Source organism: Calliphora vicina, chromosome 4 (genome assembly GCF_958450345.1).
Source record: "Calliphora vicina chromosome 4, idCalVici1.1, whole genome shotgun sequence".
In the NCBI taxonomy this organism is placed as follows: Eukaryota; Metazoa; Arthropoda; class Insecta; order Diptera; family Calliphoridae; genus Calliphora; species Calliphora vicina.
In genome coordinates this window covers 41,047,929-41,065,245 of record NC_088783.1, presented here as the reverse complement: position 1 = coordinate 41,065,245, position 17,317 = coordinate 41,047,929, and the positions used below count along the sequence as shown (strand labels likewise).

General features: G+C 28.2%; 2 protein-coding genes across 3 annotated transcripts in view; one reads left to right on the top strand and one right to left on the bottom strand.

Annotated features, from left to right (window-relative positions):
* Positions 1–6,957, bottom strand: part of Smr (Smrter) — a 158,341-nt gene extending 151,384 nt beyond the window's left edge. For both annotated transcript variants that reach the window (XM_065509724.1, XM_065509725.1), the window contains exon 1: positions 6,263–6,957. The gene's annotated coding sequence lies outside the window, so the exon portion shown is untranslated. The remainder of the gene's footprint in view (positions 1–6,262) is intronic.
* Positions 6,958–13,590: 6,633 nt separating this feature from the next.
* Positions 13,591–15,051, top strand: LOC135958790 (uncharacterized). Its single transcript, XM_065509688.1, has 2 exons — positions 13,591–14,002; positions 14,700–15,051. Exons 1-2 carry the CDS (start codon positions 13,622–13,624, stop codon positions 15,024–15,026), a joined length of 708 nt encoding a protein of 235 aa, XP_065365760.1. The 5' UTR covers positions 13,591–13,621; the 3' UTR covers positions 15,027–15,051.
* Positions 15,052–17,317: the final 2,266 nt, after the last annotated feature.

The following is a 17,317-nucleotide window of genomic DNA, read 5'->3' as shown; positions in this document are numbered from 1 at the left end:
AAATTTCAAAATTTAAATCGCAGGTACGGAAAAACTATGAGAGATATTTTCATAATTTTTTCATATTTTTATTCCCTATTATGTTCTCAATAAATCGCAATGAGATGATAAAAAAAATTCTGAAATTTGTTTAACAAAATTTTTAAAAATTTGAAAATGGAGTTTTGAAACTGCCGTTAAAAACATTAATTTTTTTGGCCATACCTGCGAATATACAAGTAAATATGGATATATTTTAAGTAAAAATCAGCTTTTATTTTAATATTTCTCAAAATATGTTAATTTTGTTCCTACATTTCTTCTTCTAGTTGCCTGACACGCGGTAATGGCCTGGCGAATTTTTAATAACTTTAAAATTTTTTAACCGATTTCTGTTTTTTATGTCTCATTAGAACGACAATTACGTACACATTTCGATTCTTTTAAATTGAATTACAAAAGTAATTTTTTAATGGCAAAATTTGTACAAAAACTGAAAAAAAATTCATTTTTTCCCCTTGTAAATGCATCTCAAAACTTCAGAGGGCTTGCGGCACGGTACGTCTTAACTCCAACCGATTTACCTAAAATTTTTTCAGTGGTTACAATCCAACGAGGTACGTGTTTAGAAGTGGCCTGCCCAATCGCCAGATCTCAATCCCATAGGAAATCTATGGGAAATTGTAGATCGTAAAATAAGGACCCAAAATTACACCAGGAAGGAAGATTTATCGGAGGAGACCATTGACTCTTTAATTGGTTCAATGCATCGTCGATGTGTAGCAGTTATAAAAAATAAGGGATACCCAACAAAATATTGAGTTATTGCAAAGTTTTGACCATATTTGTTAAAATAATACCTAAGTTTCCATTGTTTTGTCAATGCCGTTTTGTTCATAAACGAATTTTAAATTTAAACAACGTTTTAAAATCAAATTTTGTATGGAAATTTTGCTTTAAAACATTGTTTAAATTTAAAATTTTTTTATGAATACGGGAGTTAGAATTTAATTAATTATGTCCTTGTTTTTTGTTAAATTAAGTTAATAAAAGTATACAAATAAAATACTACAAAAATGTTAAAAATTTTTAAAAAAATTATTTTAGATTTTAGGCCACTAATGAAATATTTGGAAAAGTTTTATAAAACACTGTATGTCCGTCTGAAATGAGCTATATGACAGCTGAATTTCCACAATAGTACTCTCTGTTGATAAGGTTTGTTTGGTATTGAAAATGGTTAATATAGGTCCATGATTTCTCCTAGCCCCAAACAAATGTCCGCCTCGAATACTGTTTGAGCAGTCATAAATATGTTGATTATGCGGCAATTCTGATAAAATTTTGCACAAATTAGTTTTAACTATTCTGAAATTATACTGTAAAATATGAAAAAAAAATACTGCAATATTTGTCCATATTCCTCATAACGGAGGAAAAATATTTTTTTTTTACCAACAAATTTATTTTTACGATAAAATTTTTTCTCTCTTAATTTCCTAAAATTTATCGATTCTGAACAAGAAAAAATCAAACAAATCTCTTTTAAACATAGGCTAAAAAGTTCCAATTTTTATCCATACAAATTTAATTTTAAAATGTCTGCCTTTTCTTTTTATAAAAATTTCCAGAATAGGTACATTTTCATAGGTACATAATATCAATTTAATCAAACATTTTTATAAAAATAGTTTCACGGAAATACCAATTTCACAAATTCTTTATCATTATCACAATTGTTTGTTATCACTCACTATATTATTTTTAATGATTAGAAATTTCAACAACTTTCTTATGAAAAAATAAGTATGTTCGAATGTAGTTAGTTATCAAAGCACTCGAAATTTTAAAATAGCTGATATTAACAATTTTTTTTTAACAAATTCAATTCAAAAATTATCCTTATTATTAATTCACTGCTTAACGCATTCGATATCGAGTAAATTCGATCGTAATTTTCTAATTTGAGATTACGGCATTCGATATTGAGCATGAAATTTAGTACATTTTGTTATAATTACGATATCGAAATCATTTTTCGAAACGATAGTTCATTCGATCACGAGAGCGGTTATTCGGCCCCAGTAACAAATTTTTTTTAAAAATTATTACAATTTGAGTCCAAATTTTTTTTTTCACAAATATTAAGAAAATTTACATTTATTTTTATATGATTATTTTAAACATTTAAGGCACCTTTCACTTATAGCTTTTAAAATAATTATTTTGAAATTTTTTCATTAATTTTATTATAAATTGCAGTAGCAGTTAACTTTCGAAACTGTTTAGTTGTAATTACGCACTAGAAGGATTTGACACAAAATTCTGAAATTTGTTTAATCCCAATAAGCACCAAAGCCCCAAAAATTCAAGCACTTGCAACATTTTGTGGAAATTTGACTTGAATGCAAATACAATTATGTTTTAAACTTGAAAAATATTTAAAAAAATTAAATATTTTTCAAACAATGAATTTTGTTACCATTTAACTTGGTATAAAGTGTAATACAACTATAATTCAAGGCTTAAATTACTCTTGCTTTCGACTTGAATCCCAGTAAACATGCTTATTGTGATTATTTATAGTAAAAAAAGGTTTAATTACTTGAAAACTTTTAAAATTCGTATTAGATTTTAGTTAGTGAACAGAGCTTTCATTATATTTATTACAATTATCATTTTATTTAAATAATATCACAAAAACTGTTTAAATATTCTTGTTTCGAGGCAAAACTTTTAGTTCAGAATCTGATTTTAATAATTTAATTTTTTTTTTCAAATTTTAATGAAAATTTATATTTTTTTTTGTTACAAATAGTTTTATTGCACTTATTATCAATTATTATTTTCAAAACATTTTATTTGTAGTCCAAGTTTGATTAGTTTTTTGCAGATTTTTAGTCCAAATTTTCAGGAATACTCGAGAATTCTTAAAGTAATTTTTACTAATTCCGTTTAAAAGTACCTACAAGGAATTAAATAAATTTGTTGAAATGCATTTTTTTTAACACTCAGCTCTTTCAAACCAGATTTGTGATGCAATCTTAATCAGATTTTTGGAATTCTCAAAAATTCTTTTTTTTTAATAATTCCGATTAAAATTCATAAAATTGTTAAGTTTAGGAACAAAGATTTTGAAATTTAAACAATTATTAATAATTTGTATCATTTAAATTACTTCACAATAAATATTTCACAATTTTTAGGTTTAAGACGTTCTTGATTCTTTGAATCTATCAATTGCCATTATTCCAGCACAAGTCAGATTTACAAATTTTACACGAAATTCTATCCGTATTTAAAATTTCAACATAATTACTTTTATTTTTTAATTCATTCTGACTAAAATCACAATTTCTGATTTGTGCTGCAATCACCTGTCTATACCTGACAAATATTTATCATCATAACAATTAATGACGTTTGTTGTCAAGCAAGTTTTCTGAGCAAAAGCACTAACAATTTTGTCATAACGAAGCAATAAAACTAATAAATGAAGCCTAAATCTGATAATTTTTTAATTGGACAGTTATCCATTTTTACGTTTATCTTGACAACAATTTATCAGGTCTAGACATAGGAATAGACACCATATACTAGACAGATTTGCACATTTTCCACCGAATTTTCAGAAATTCTCAAAATTACTTCTGAATTTGCCAGACAGATCTATATTTTTTTTTATTACCACATTTTTGCTGGAATTTAAGTTGAAAGCAAGCATTCACCAGTAAAAAGGAAACATAAATTCAATCCATATTTGAAATATTTAATATTTAAAACATAATTACATTAGCATTCAAGTCCAATTCCAACAAAATGTTAAGTGCTTGAATTTTTATGGCTTTCGTGCTTATTTTGGATTAATTCTAATTACAACACATAAAACTTATGATCATAGAAACAAAACTTATGACTCATAGATATTTTTTTTAACAATTATTAACACTTTATCTTTTTTAATACTTCACAATAAATATTTCAGTATTTTTAGATTAAACACACACTTATTTCAGCAAATTTCAATCTTTATTTTCAGCAACTAATTATAGAATTTTGATTATTTCTGACAACATACCAGTTAGCAAGCTATTTAAATAATAAGTTCATTTTTGAATTAAAAGGAATCTAATAAAATATTGAGCGGAATCTAAAAAAAATTACTGAAAACATCACCAATTCATTCTCACCACTTAGGTTTTTGACAACTGAGTTAGGTCTTTGACAGGAGAGTTTCCGATCAATGTAAGTCTAACATTCTGAATGTAAACCCAAACAAGTAAGAGTGTTATATTCGGCAGTGCCACCATTAATATGTGACAATAAAATATTTTTCTGATATAGGAATTATATGGAGGCAAGACTCAATTATGGACTGTTCCTTACAAAATTTGGTAGATAAGATCGTGTAAAACTTGCTTATATCCAATTTCATCACGATATTAATTATTATAAGACAATTATGAATTTCCAAGTCATTTTCTATGGGGACTAGGAACAAATGTTAAGCTTTTTTCGCCATTTTACAGTATAATTTCAGAGTACTTAGAACTAATTTTTGGAAAATTTTCTAAGGTGTGCTCAACCAGTATTCCGTATGGAGGCTAGGTGAAATCATGAACCGATATTGGCCATTTTCAATACCAAACAAACCTTATCAAAAGAGAGTAGTTGTAGCAAATTTCAGATCTATCGTTTGAGCGGACGGACTAGCTAGATCGTGTTAGAAAATTATTAGGATCCAGAATATAGGTATATAGTAATGTGGGTGTGCAATATAAAAGATTAGTTGAAGTTTATTCCAACATTTCTAAAAATTTGTGCATTTTGTCTTGTAAAGTTCTATCAATTTCGAGACTTTATCGAAAGTTCCTCAACTAAATACTTCCTCAATTGTATTTAAATGAATTGAAAAATGCCTGAAATGTAATTCTCAATATTTTTCAAAATTTGTACTATTACGGAAGCAGATAATTTGGAAGAAAAATCACAAAGTTCATTCATTTAAAAAGTATTTTTTTGGTTCAAAACAGCAATGGAAAATTTCTTTATGATAGGTATAAATTTTTCCAATAAGACTGAAATTTGTTTGATACAAAGTGAATAGTTATATAAAATGTAATGAAAATCACCCATATTCTCTGTTTTCCCAAAATTCCTTAAATTTATCCTGGTTAAACTACTCTACCTGCCTTTGGATGTGCACTAAATTAGTACTTATTATCTGAATTATATAAAAACTTAATGTATAGGTACTTTATCTACTTATTTAAACAAAAAATTATAATAAAATTTAACACTTACCCTAAAATTGCTGGGAATTTTTCTGATGAGAGTAAATAATCCACAAGAATAATGTTTAATTTTCCAATAGTAATAACGATAAATTTCCAAATGAATCGATAACAAATTAAAACCAACAACAACAATAAATGTAAATCAATAAATTTTGGCAACTCAGCACAAAAAAGGCACTAAAAATGACATTGACGTACACAGGAGAAAAAAAACACACACACACATGTATACACACACTGACAAACAATAAGAAAAAATATAAATAAAATCAAGCAGGAGAAAATTAAAATAAAAGGGAAGAAATGAAATTTATACAGAAAATTAATAAATAATTTAAAAATAAAGCATTTAAATAGTTAAATATTAACTTGATTTTACATAAAAACTTGAATAGATAACATTTGTCAAGAAACAGGGTGTGTCTGGCTTAAATAAAAATTCACAATTTTTACACAGATTTTGATTTAAGGGAAATCATTTTCTTATTATTTTTAGCATGATTTAGCAGATTTTACAGCTAGCTTTTTATTTAGGCAAGAAAATTAATATATTTTTTAAACACTTTTTTTCCATTTATACACAATTTTCCATGGCAAAGAGCCACCAGGGTTAGATATTTTTCCACACAATCTTTTTTTTTTTGTTTGTTTAAAAACAGCAGACGTTTAAAGGTCGTTTTTTTTCTTTGGGATTTATTTTAACCAGATAATACTTTTAGTATCAAATCAAATTTTTATATTAATTTTTGTATAACTTTTCACTTTTTCCTTGTTTCTTTTATGCAGTATTATAGAAGAATAAAAGATAATGATGAGGACGAAGAAGAAGAGCACAGCGCATTATGGATTTTTTTTTTCTTCTACACACTAGAGACAGACCAATTTTTTTTGGTTTAAAGTCTCGATTTTTGGGCCAAAAATGGCTTTTAGATTTTTGTAATAATTTTCTTTGAATTCAAATGCACTTTAGGTTTGTTAATTTTTACCTTTTTGCAATAAATTCGCACAATTTTGACGAAATTTTTTGCAATTTCTACTGAACCCGATTTAATTCAATACAAAACGCACGGCCGACGACGAAGAAACTTGCTTTAAACAAATTTTTTTTGTATCACAAACGTCGACGACGTCAACGACGAAAGAAGAAAAAAACACACACACAACTGCTCGCAAACAGCCTGGCAACCACACCACATCACACCAAACCGGCCAACCAATCGCACATCCAACCAGGTTTGAGGTTTAATGCTGAGTTTTACAACATGTTCGTCCAACTAACCAACAACATGTTGAAAAAGTACTTATTTTTTTTGCTTTTCTAATTTCGTTTGTCTCAATCACTAAGAATTTTGTTTTAATTTTTTTTTGTTAAATATAATTATGTACTTCCTTTAATTTTGTTCAATTTGTTTACTTTTATTAAAATTTTGTTTAGTATTTTAATCAATTTGTCTTTCTTTTGTTGTCTTTTAATGTGTGTTTCAGTCAGCCGTTATGATTTTTTGTGTTGCCTGCTTGAGTTTGTATGATTTCTATTTTTTTTTCGTGTCCGCTATTCTCCCAAGTTCGTCTCATACCATCAACACGTTTTCTTTATTCACCTCTTCTGGTTTAATATGCTGTAACACACATGTTTGTTGGTGTGTTTTTGTTCGTTTGCTCACTTATTATGTTTGCCAGTGTTGCCATTTATTTAACAGCTGTTGGTTTTGTTTTCTTTTTATTTTTTTTATGTTACAATTTCTTTGCAAAATGTGTTTTATTTTTTCCTCTTCTTCTTCTTTCTTTTATTTTCCTTTTTTTTTGCTTTATTTTTTGTATGTTGTTTTTGTTATGTGTTTTTGGTTTTTCGTTTATATGTTTTTGTAAAAGTGTGTGTGTGCTTAAGAAATATATGGCTTTGCTGCCACATTTCACATTTCAATAATTCAATAACTTGTTCAATAATTATTGAAGAAATTCAATAAGATGTTGCCACTTGTTGCCAGTGGCAACACCCATGAGCCGACGCGGCTGACTTGAGCCATTTTTTTATATGAAGTTTTTCGTAGCTAGATTTGGGGGGGTCTATGAGCCAAACACTCCTTTAATGAGCATGTCAGCCGCTCATATTGAGCCGGAGTAGGAGTATAAAGTTACAAATTATTTGGAAATTTTATCATTTTTATTACAGCTGTGCAAAATGGTCACCCTAACTACTTGTATGTCATGATTTATGTGAATTTTTTTTCTATATTGTATGTTGGTTGGGTTCTGTCATTGTGATAAAATTAATTCCAATTATAATAGAAGTCTTTGAAAAGTGTGTACATAAATTCTAAGTTAAGCATTAATTTAATGAAATGTTAATACATATGTACATATTTGTATTGATATCTTTAAGGTCTTGTAAAGTTCTATCAATTTCGAAACTTTATTGAAAGTTCCGTACCTAATGCCTAATTTCCCAGTACTATTGACTTGAAAAATACCTGAATTGTGGTTCTGAACAGTAAAAATTTAATTGCATCAGATAATTAAGCCTACTTTGCCTTGTTTTTAAGAAATATTGGAAAATCGATTTAATAATTGAAATAAAAATATAGTAAACTGAAGGTAAGATGTTCTTTATTTCAAATATAATTATGCATCACAATTTTTATTATTTTATTTATAGATTTTTGGTAATTATTCGAACTTTTTTATTTATATAATTTGAAAGTAAATTTTTAATTAGGCTTAAGTTCATTTTTATTATAACTTATTTGTAATAATTCAAAGAATATCACTGAATACTAAAATTTTAGACAATTGGCAAATTGGAATGCATTTTCTACCCTGCCAAGGGCGTCATCAACAATCTTCATTGTCAAGGTCTATTTGTAAATATCATCTATTTAACTTACTATTATTAGGAATTAGAATATGGGAAGCCTAATTCATATTTATATTATTTGTAAATTAGACGAAATTTCAAATATTTTTATTATATATGTGTATTCTTATTATTACAAATTTATCATTTTTTTATTAGTGTTGCTGTAGTCAACCTTTGGTTAACAATTTAGCTATGAATGTTTTTCTTTCTTTCACCTTGGTGTTGATTCATTGAATCAAACTGGAGATTGAAATTTGATTTTAGTCTTTTATTGTGCCTTGTGTATATTTTATTTATAGATTTTTGGTAATTATTCGAACTTTTTTATTTATATAATTTGAAAGTAAATTTTTAATTAGGCTTAAGTTCATTTTTATTATAACTTATTTGTAATAATTCAAAGAATATCACTGAATACTAAAATTTTAGACAATTGGCAAATTGGAATGCATTTTCTACCCTGCCAAGGGCGTCATCAACAATCTTCATTGTCAAGGTCTATTTGTAAATATCATCTATTTAACTTACTATTATTAGGAATTAGAATATGGGAAGCCTAATTCATATTTATATTATTTGTAAATTAGACGAAATTTCAAATATTTTTATTATATATGTGTATTCTTATTATTACAAATTTATCATTTTTTTATTAGTGTTGCTGTAGTCAACCTTTGGTTAACAATTTAGCTATGAATGTTTTTCTTTCTTTCACCTTGGTGTTGATTCATTGAATCAAACTGGAGATTGAAATTTGATTTTAGTCTTTTATTGTGCCTTGTGTATATTTTATTTATAGATTTTTGGTAATTATTCGAACTTTTTTATTTATATAATTTGAAAGTAAATTTTTAATTAGGCTTAAGTTCATTTTTATTATAACTTATTTGTAATAATTCAAAGAATATCACTGAATACTAAAATTTTAGACAATTGGCAAATTGGAATGCATTTTCTACCCTGCCAAGGGCGTCATCAACAATCTTCATTGTCAAGGTCTATTTGTAAATATCATCTATTTAACTTACTATTATTAGGAATTAGAATATGGGAAGCCTAATTCATATTTATATTATTTGTAAATTAGACGAAATTTCAAATATTTTTATTATATATGTGTATTCTTATTATTACAAATTTATCATTTTTTTATTAGTGTTGCTGTAGTCAACCTTTGGTTAACAATTTAGCTATGAATGTTTTTCTTTCTTTCACCTTGGTGTTGATTCATTGAATCAAACTGGAGATTGAAATTTGATTTTAGTCTTTTATTGTGCCTTGTGTATATTTTATTTATAGATTTTTGGTAATTATTCGAACTTTTTTATTTATATAATTTGAAAGTAAATTTTTAATTAGGCTTAAGTTCATTTTTATTATAACTTATTTGTAATAATTCAAAGAATATCACTGAATACTAAAATTTTAGACAATTGGCAAATTGGAATGCATTTTCTACCCTGCCAAGGGCGTCATCAACAATCTTCATTGTCAAGGTCTATTTGTAAATATCATCTATTTAACTTACTATTATTAGGAATTAGAATATGGGAAGCCTAATTCATATTTATATTATTTGTAAATTAGACGAAATTTCAAATATTTTTATTATATATGTGTATTCTTATTATTACAAATTTATCATTTTTTTATTAGTGTTGCTGTAGTCAACCTTTGGTTAACAATTTAGCTATGAATGTTTTTCTTTCTTTCACCTTGGTGTTGATTCATTGAATCAAACTGGAGATTGAAATTTGATTTTAGTCTTTTATTGTGCCTTGTGTATATTTTATTTATAGATTTTTGGTAATTATTCGAACTTTTTTATTTATATAATTTGAAAGTAAATTTTTAATTAGGCTTAAGTTCATTTTTATTATAACTTATTTGTAATAATTCAAAGAATATCACTGAATACTAAAATTTTAGACAATTGGCAAATTGGAATGCATTTTCTACCCTGCCCTTGGCAGGGTAGAAAATGCATTCCAATTTGCCAATTGTCTAAAATTTTAGTATTCAGTGATATTCTTTGAATTATTACAAATAAGTTATAATAAAAATGAACTTAAGCCTAATTAAAAATTTACTTTCAAATTATATAAATAAAAAAGTTCGAATAATTACCAAAAATCTATAAATAAAATATACACAAGGCACAATAAAAGACTAAAATCAAATTTCAATCTCCAGTTTGATTCAATGAATCAACACCAAGGTGAAAGAAAGAAAAACATTCATAGCTAAATTGTTAACCAAAGGTTGACTACAGCAACACTAATAAAAAAATGATAAATTTGTAATAATAAGAATACACATATATAATAAAAATATTTGAAATTTCGTCTAATTTACAAATAATATAAATATGAATTAGGCTTCCCATATTCTAATTCCTAATAATAGTAAGTTAAATAGATGATATTTACAAATAGACCTTGACAATGAAGATTGTTGATGACGCCCTTGGCAGGGTAGAAAATGCATTCCAATTTGCCAATTGTCTAAAATTTTAGTATTCAGTGATATTCTTTGAATTATTACAAATAAGTTATAATAAAAATGAACTTAAGCCTAATTAAAAATTTACTTTCAAATTATATAAATAAAAAAGTTCGAATAATTACCAAAAATCTATAAATAAAATATACACAAGGCACAATAAAAGACTAAAATCAAATTTCAATCTCCAGTTTGATTCAATGAATCAACACCAAGGTGAAAGAAAGAAAAACATTCATAGCTAAATTGTTAACCAAAGGTTGACTACAGCAACACTAATAAAAAAATGATAAATTTGTAATAATAAGAATACACATATATAATAAAAATATTTGAAATTTCGTCTAATTTACAAATAATATAAATATGAATTAGGCTTCCCATATTCTAATTCCTAATAATAGTAAGTTAAATAGATGATATTTACAAATAGACCTTGACAATGAAGATTGTTGATGACGCCCTTGGCAGGGTAGAAAATGCATTCCAATTTGCCAATTGTCTAAAATTTTAGTATTCAGTGATATTCTTTGAATTATTACAAATAAGTTATAATAAAAATGAACTTAAGCCTAATTAAAAATTTACTTTCAAATTTTTATTATTTATTTTCATAGAAATTCCAAGTGAAAAGCAATATACACCCGGAAAAAATTGTTTCTGAGCATAAATCATAATCTGAAATTAGAAAATTGGTTGGTTACTCTAATAAAATGATAAAATTTACTCAAAATTCTCAAACACATGGTCGCAAGCGAATTTTGTCACAATTAATGGTTAAGCGTTTGGTCAGACAATGCAAGCATGACCCATTTATGCCAGCTACAGAGCTAAAAAAAGAGCTAAGTGTGTCCGCAAGTGTTGAAACTATTCGTGGGTGACAACTTGTAGCCTGTAGTCCTCGAAAAGTGCCAATGCTTTCACGTAAGCATGTTGCAAAGCGTTTGGAGCTTGCTAGAATTCATTTGGAATGGCCAGCTGAAATGTGGAGAAATCTTCTTTGGACAAATGAATCCAAAGTTGTTTTATTTGGAGAACAATCTAAAATTGACAACAAAAACCCTTAAAAATTATGGTTTGGGGGTGCTTTTCCTACTATGGAATATGACCCATATATTGGATCAAAACAATCATGGATAAGACAGTCTCACTTAATATCCTCCAGGAAGTAATGTTTCTGAGGAAATTCCACTGGTTTTGGTCTTCCAGCATGACCAGCAAACTTGAAAAAAAGAGGTTTCAGGACAATAAAATAAACGTGATGGAATGACCACCTCTATCCCCAGATCTAAATCCAATCGAGAATTTATGGACTGATGTAAAGAAAGGGGTATCCCAAATACAACCAGCCTTTGGATGGCTATTCAGCAAATCTGGAACTTAATTTCAAAGGAGAGGTGCCTTTGAAATCGGCAATAACATCGGCACAACCTATTGTCAATTTAAAAAATTTTAAATGAAACAAAAAACGAAATCATCAGTTTGTTATTTAGATTTGTTTCACAGTCTTGTAAGTATCTTATTACAAGTATTCAGACATCTGGTGCAATTTTTGCAATAAAGTGTAAATTTCCAACCATTTACTTAATTCATAACGAACTTTCAAAACTTCTAATAAGAACAATCATGTAAGAAATACCTACTAGATGAAAACAAAAATCTAGTGTCAATTTTGTTAGATGAATAAATTTTCTAATATTTGACACAGAATATACAGAAGTGTCAAATTTGACGTTTAAAAAACGCCAAATCAGATGTTAGGGCAGTTCTCATAAAAAGAGATAGCAATATATTTTGTACTACAATATCAGTGATGTGTTAAAGCAAAACGCTATATACAACACGAATTTGGTAGACAAAGAAATGTGAACAAAACTAACAAATAAATTTGTAAGACAATTTTTTCGTAGTCTGTGGCACAAAATTTTTTAAAATGGAAAATTATAAAAATGTGTGTATTGTATACGTGTAAATTTAAATGAAACAAAATTCTTGGTTGTTTTTTACATTTACAAACTAAAACTCCACATGTACAATGGCAATTAAAAGTGAAATATTACAAAAATAAATGATTGCATCAAACTAAATCGGAAAGAAATTGAATTATTGCGGCAGAAAATTAAGACTAAAACAAAATGAAAAGGGCAGTTACTAAAAATGAAACAAATATAGAACTATATTATTTTCTGTCTCGTGACGCCTCTGTATACTTTGTGTATTTGACTTATGATGATCCAACATTCTGCAGGACATTTGCTGACCGTTCTTTTTAACAAAAAATTTCAAATCCCAAACGATTTTGAAATTTGAATTACAACAAGTAAGAGGGATATATTCGGGTGTGATGAATCTTATATACCCTTCACCAAATTATACTTTAAAATAAAAATTTTAAATATTTTTAGGAAAACAAAATGTTATTTTTTTTTTTTTAATTTTTATTTTTCAAAATTGCTTTTTAATTTTTTTTTTAAAATTAAAATAATTTTTTTGTTGAAAAAAAAAAATCGGGTTAAAATTTTTTTTTCCCGATTTTGACCCATTTTAGGTCCAACCTTATATATGTCGTTGCAATTGACTTTGAAATATCTATCATTAGATATCCATATTATCTATATTAATGACTTAGTAATCCAGATATTGATTTGCCAAATTTCAATAATAATTACAATTTGACGTTTCGTCACAGATGTTTAGGTTCGTTGTAAACTAAAATGAAAAAAAAATGTTCGTGCACAAACCCACTAAAACTGCCCACACACGAGTGAGATTTGTGCGTGTGATTTGTTAGCAGCATACCATTTCTCCACACATAACGAACATAACACATCGAACAAATATAGTCATCGAACAAGTAACAAGACATCGAGCACGAACAAATCAGCTCTTTTGTGGGCTTGTTGTGCGCGAACATTTTACAATGTTTTCATTTTAGTTTACAACGGAACGTCAAATTGTACATAGTACATATGAATTCATTGCGAAGATGGTTAGCAAGCAATTTTTAACTGAATTCATTGAAATTCTAAAAGAAAATAATGCAATTTGGCAAATCAACAGTGAAAAATATAAAGACAAAAACGAGAAACAAAAATCGTGGGAAAAACTTTTATCGAAATTTAAAGAATTTGATAAAAATGCTACAATTGAAATGACAAAAAAGAAGTATCATGCAATTAGAGCCTGCCATAGACGTGAATTACAGAAAATTAGAAGAAGTGAGAAATCTGGTGCAGACTCCGAACATTTATATGTACCAACATTGTGGTATTTTGATCATTTAGATTTTTTACGGGATCAAGTAACCAACCAACTGGATGAAATTGCTGCAATTGATGATGACTCATTTGAGGAAGAAATTGAAAAAGTAAGTTTTATTTTCTATTTTGATATACTATCAGCCCAATTATGAATAAAAAATTCCGCGGGAGTTTGTTCCGCGGGTGTTTTTTCTCATTGAAATTGAATAGGAAAAATGAGAAAAGGGAAAAAACTCCCGCGGAATTTTTATTCTTAATTGGGCTGTATAACTTAAATTATGCCGGCTGTAGGGTTTTTTATTAAGTTGTCCAAAAGTGGAAACAGCAACATCAGCAACTAATACATACATATGGAGCTAGATAGTCTGATAAAGGCAATTTTTCAGGATTGGTTAATTTAAAAAAAATCATCATATTGTTGCTTCAATTTTGATTGACTAAAGCATCAGGGGATATTATACCCCTTTCACACTAGGCAATTTAGTTGTGCAAGTCTCTTGCCTAACCCGACATTACCTCTGATATCTAAAAACAAAAGACTTGCGCAATTAAATTGCCTAGTGTGAATGGGGTCTTACATTTATCAGGCAGCCGTCTAGTAGAAACACTGAAGAACAGCTCACTTGGGTTCATGAAGTATATGTAGGTCCCTTTGTGTTAAACACAGTGCTTGAAGTTTCACCTCATTTCGAAATTCTCAGCAATTTCTATCCATTCTTTGGTATTATTGGGCAAAGAATGGATAGAAATTTCAAATTTGTTTTTTTGTATGTATTTTTTTAATTTGTTCTTTTTTTTTTGCAGGAACCAAGCTTTAAAAAACAGGCATTTGATCCAACTATTTTTCTACAAACGGATGTTAATCATCAACAAATCCAAAACTCCCGCCAGAATCATAACAAAGATGATGCTGATATTTATAGTGAATCGTGGGCGGTGACGTTCCGCAAATTGAAGCCAGATCAAAAAATTTTTGCAAAACGTCTGATGGATGATGCACTAATGTACGCTCAATTGGGCCAGTTGTCGCTTTCCAGTTCAATAAATCCAGGCATAGAAACCGTTGAGCTACCATTTCATCCCACAATATTACACTGCGACAATACCAATTCATCTACCTCTATGCCATAGTGTCATGGAACACCATCACCTGTAATAAAAACTGAATTTTACTTATCTTAATAAATAGTTTTAATGCTAAAATTATAGGTTTTGAGGTGTCCATTAAATGTTGGTTAAAAGTTTTAAGTCTTCATAACTCTGTTTAGTAGCTAGGAACTGTGGTGTTGCAGAAATCCTTTTGCATGTCGTGATGGCGTCACGTTTGCTGGTATATCTTTCAATAGCTCCTCATCTGTACTGGCGTCCTTGAGTACAAAATATTTTGATAGTGTTCTGGAGTTGTAATTTCCAAGAAAAATAGCTGTGTGATTTTTTCGAAAAGCAAAATATAATTTATCTTAAATCTTCCGAACGCTGGAGTTATCGATTTTGAATGTTTTCCTAGTGAGCTATTGGTACTTTCGGATTTAATGCAGAGCAAATATCGACGGCATAAAAAACAACATTCGCAGATTAAACTTTATTTAATCTTCAAAAGTAAAAAACCCGCCCTTAATAATGGATAGAGTGTGAATAAGGTAGGAATTTGAACTTTAACTATCTTTCTTTTCACTTCATTCTGAACTTTCTTTTCAAAGTGAATTACAATGGTCTTGATAGGTAGTCAAAGAAAGTTTTCTTTATTGTACCCTAGTCTTCCTAATCTAACTTAGTGTCCATCCCATAAAGTATGTATTTTTTGGATCGTTATAGATCGTGGATTCGATACAGCCCTGTCTGGATCTGTCAGTCAACCACCGCCTTCAACCGATTATTCATAGAAAACACATTTTTTTTTTGTAGTTTCGCCATTTAATTGGCTCCATTCGTATTTTAGGGCCTCCTTCAGTTCCTGAATGATTTTTTCCAGCATACGCAATAATAAGGCATACGAAAAAGATAAGGTCTGGCGAATGGAGCTGTTTTGGTACATTATAAAGCATTCACAAGATGCAAAGTGTGCTTAGGGTCGTTGTCTTGTTGGAAATACTATTCCATTGAAACCCAAATTGGTTGCTGATGCCTTCAAACTGATTTTTAGAATGTCGAGGTATACAAAACGATCCATAGTTGTTTCCACAAATTGTAGTCTTCCAACTCTACTCGCCGACACGCAGCTCCAAACCATTACCGACCTCCCCCATGCTTTACGGTCGGAATAAGGTTTATTTGGTTTGCGCCAAATTGTTTGCTATCGCAGCCGAATATTTACTATCGTCGCTAAATAATACAGTTGCCTAGAAACCTGTTGGTTTGTCCTAGTGAATGGTAAATCGATTACGATTATGGTCGAAAATCGAATTTCAGGGTCGAAAAACGATTATTTCGTGATCGATTATATACTCCAATTTTTATGCTGAAATCGATTTTTGATAACGATTAATAGAAATAGAATTCCGGAATTTTTAGTATTGTCTACGTTTTTTGCTTTCATTAAAATTTGCAATATATTAATCTTCAGCTGAAATCGGTAAATATTCACGGAATTTTAAGAAATTGTGCTACGAAATTTTGTCCATAAAATTGTTGTCAAATGTTTGCCGTTACGGTTTATAAAATAAAGGAGTTATAATGCTCTTCCAAAATATGATTTTAATCCGTAATTATAGAGTACCTATATGGGCCATTTGCTATAGTTCCCAAAAATGCAGGTCGATTATTAAAAATCGATTATTGGGTTCGATTAATCGACTGTAAAAATCGAAATGAAAATGCTTGATCGAAAATCGATTATTAGATTTTTATACCATTCACTAGTTTGTCCATATATTCTATTATTCCAAATGCAGATAAGAAAATTTTCCACAAACAAATTTTATAATTAATACCCAGTAAAAACGTAGCTTACCAAATAACCTATAAAGTAATAGAAACTTATTCAAAGGCTACTAGGTGAAGGGCTGGCTATTAAATAAACAAACAATTAAATCAAATTAGATAATAAAAAAAGCTTAGAAAACATGAGAATACCTACTTAACTTTTTCCAAAACAACATAATCTTAATTTAGCAGACTTGTTAAAATTTAATAAGGCCAAATACCTACTTATAGCCTTATCTATGACCGTTTTTTTCACATACATTAAAATTTAGATCAACATCCTCACATTAAACAGCAAATTATCTTGATTAAATATCAATTTCCTTTACAATCAAACACACACACACTCAATCGCATGTAGGTACAAATATCTATCAAATACATTATTTAAATATACAAAAATATTCCTACAATATTGTCTGCATAAGTGCGTGTATGTTTGCGAAAAAAAAAAAACAAAATAAAATTTCTATCTTAAAATCAACAATTTCGAACTAACA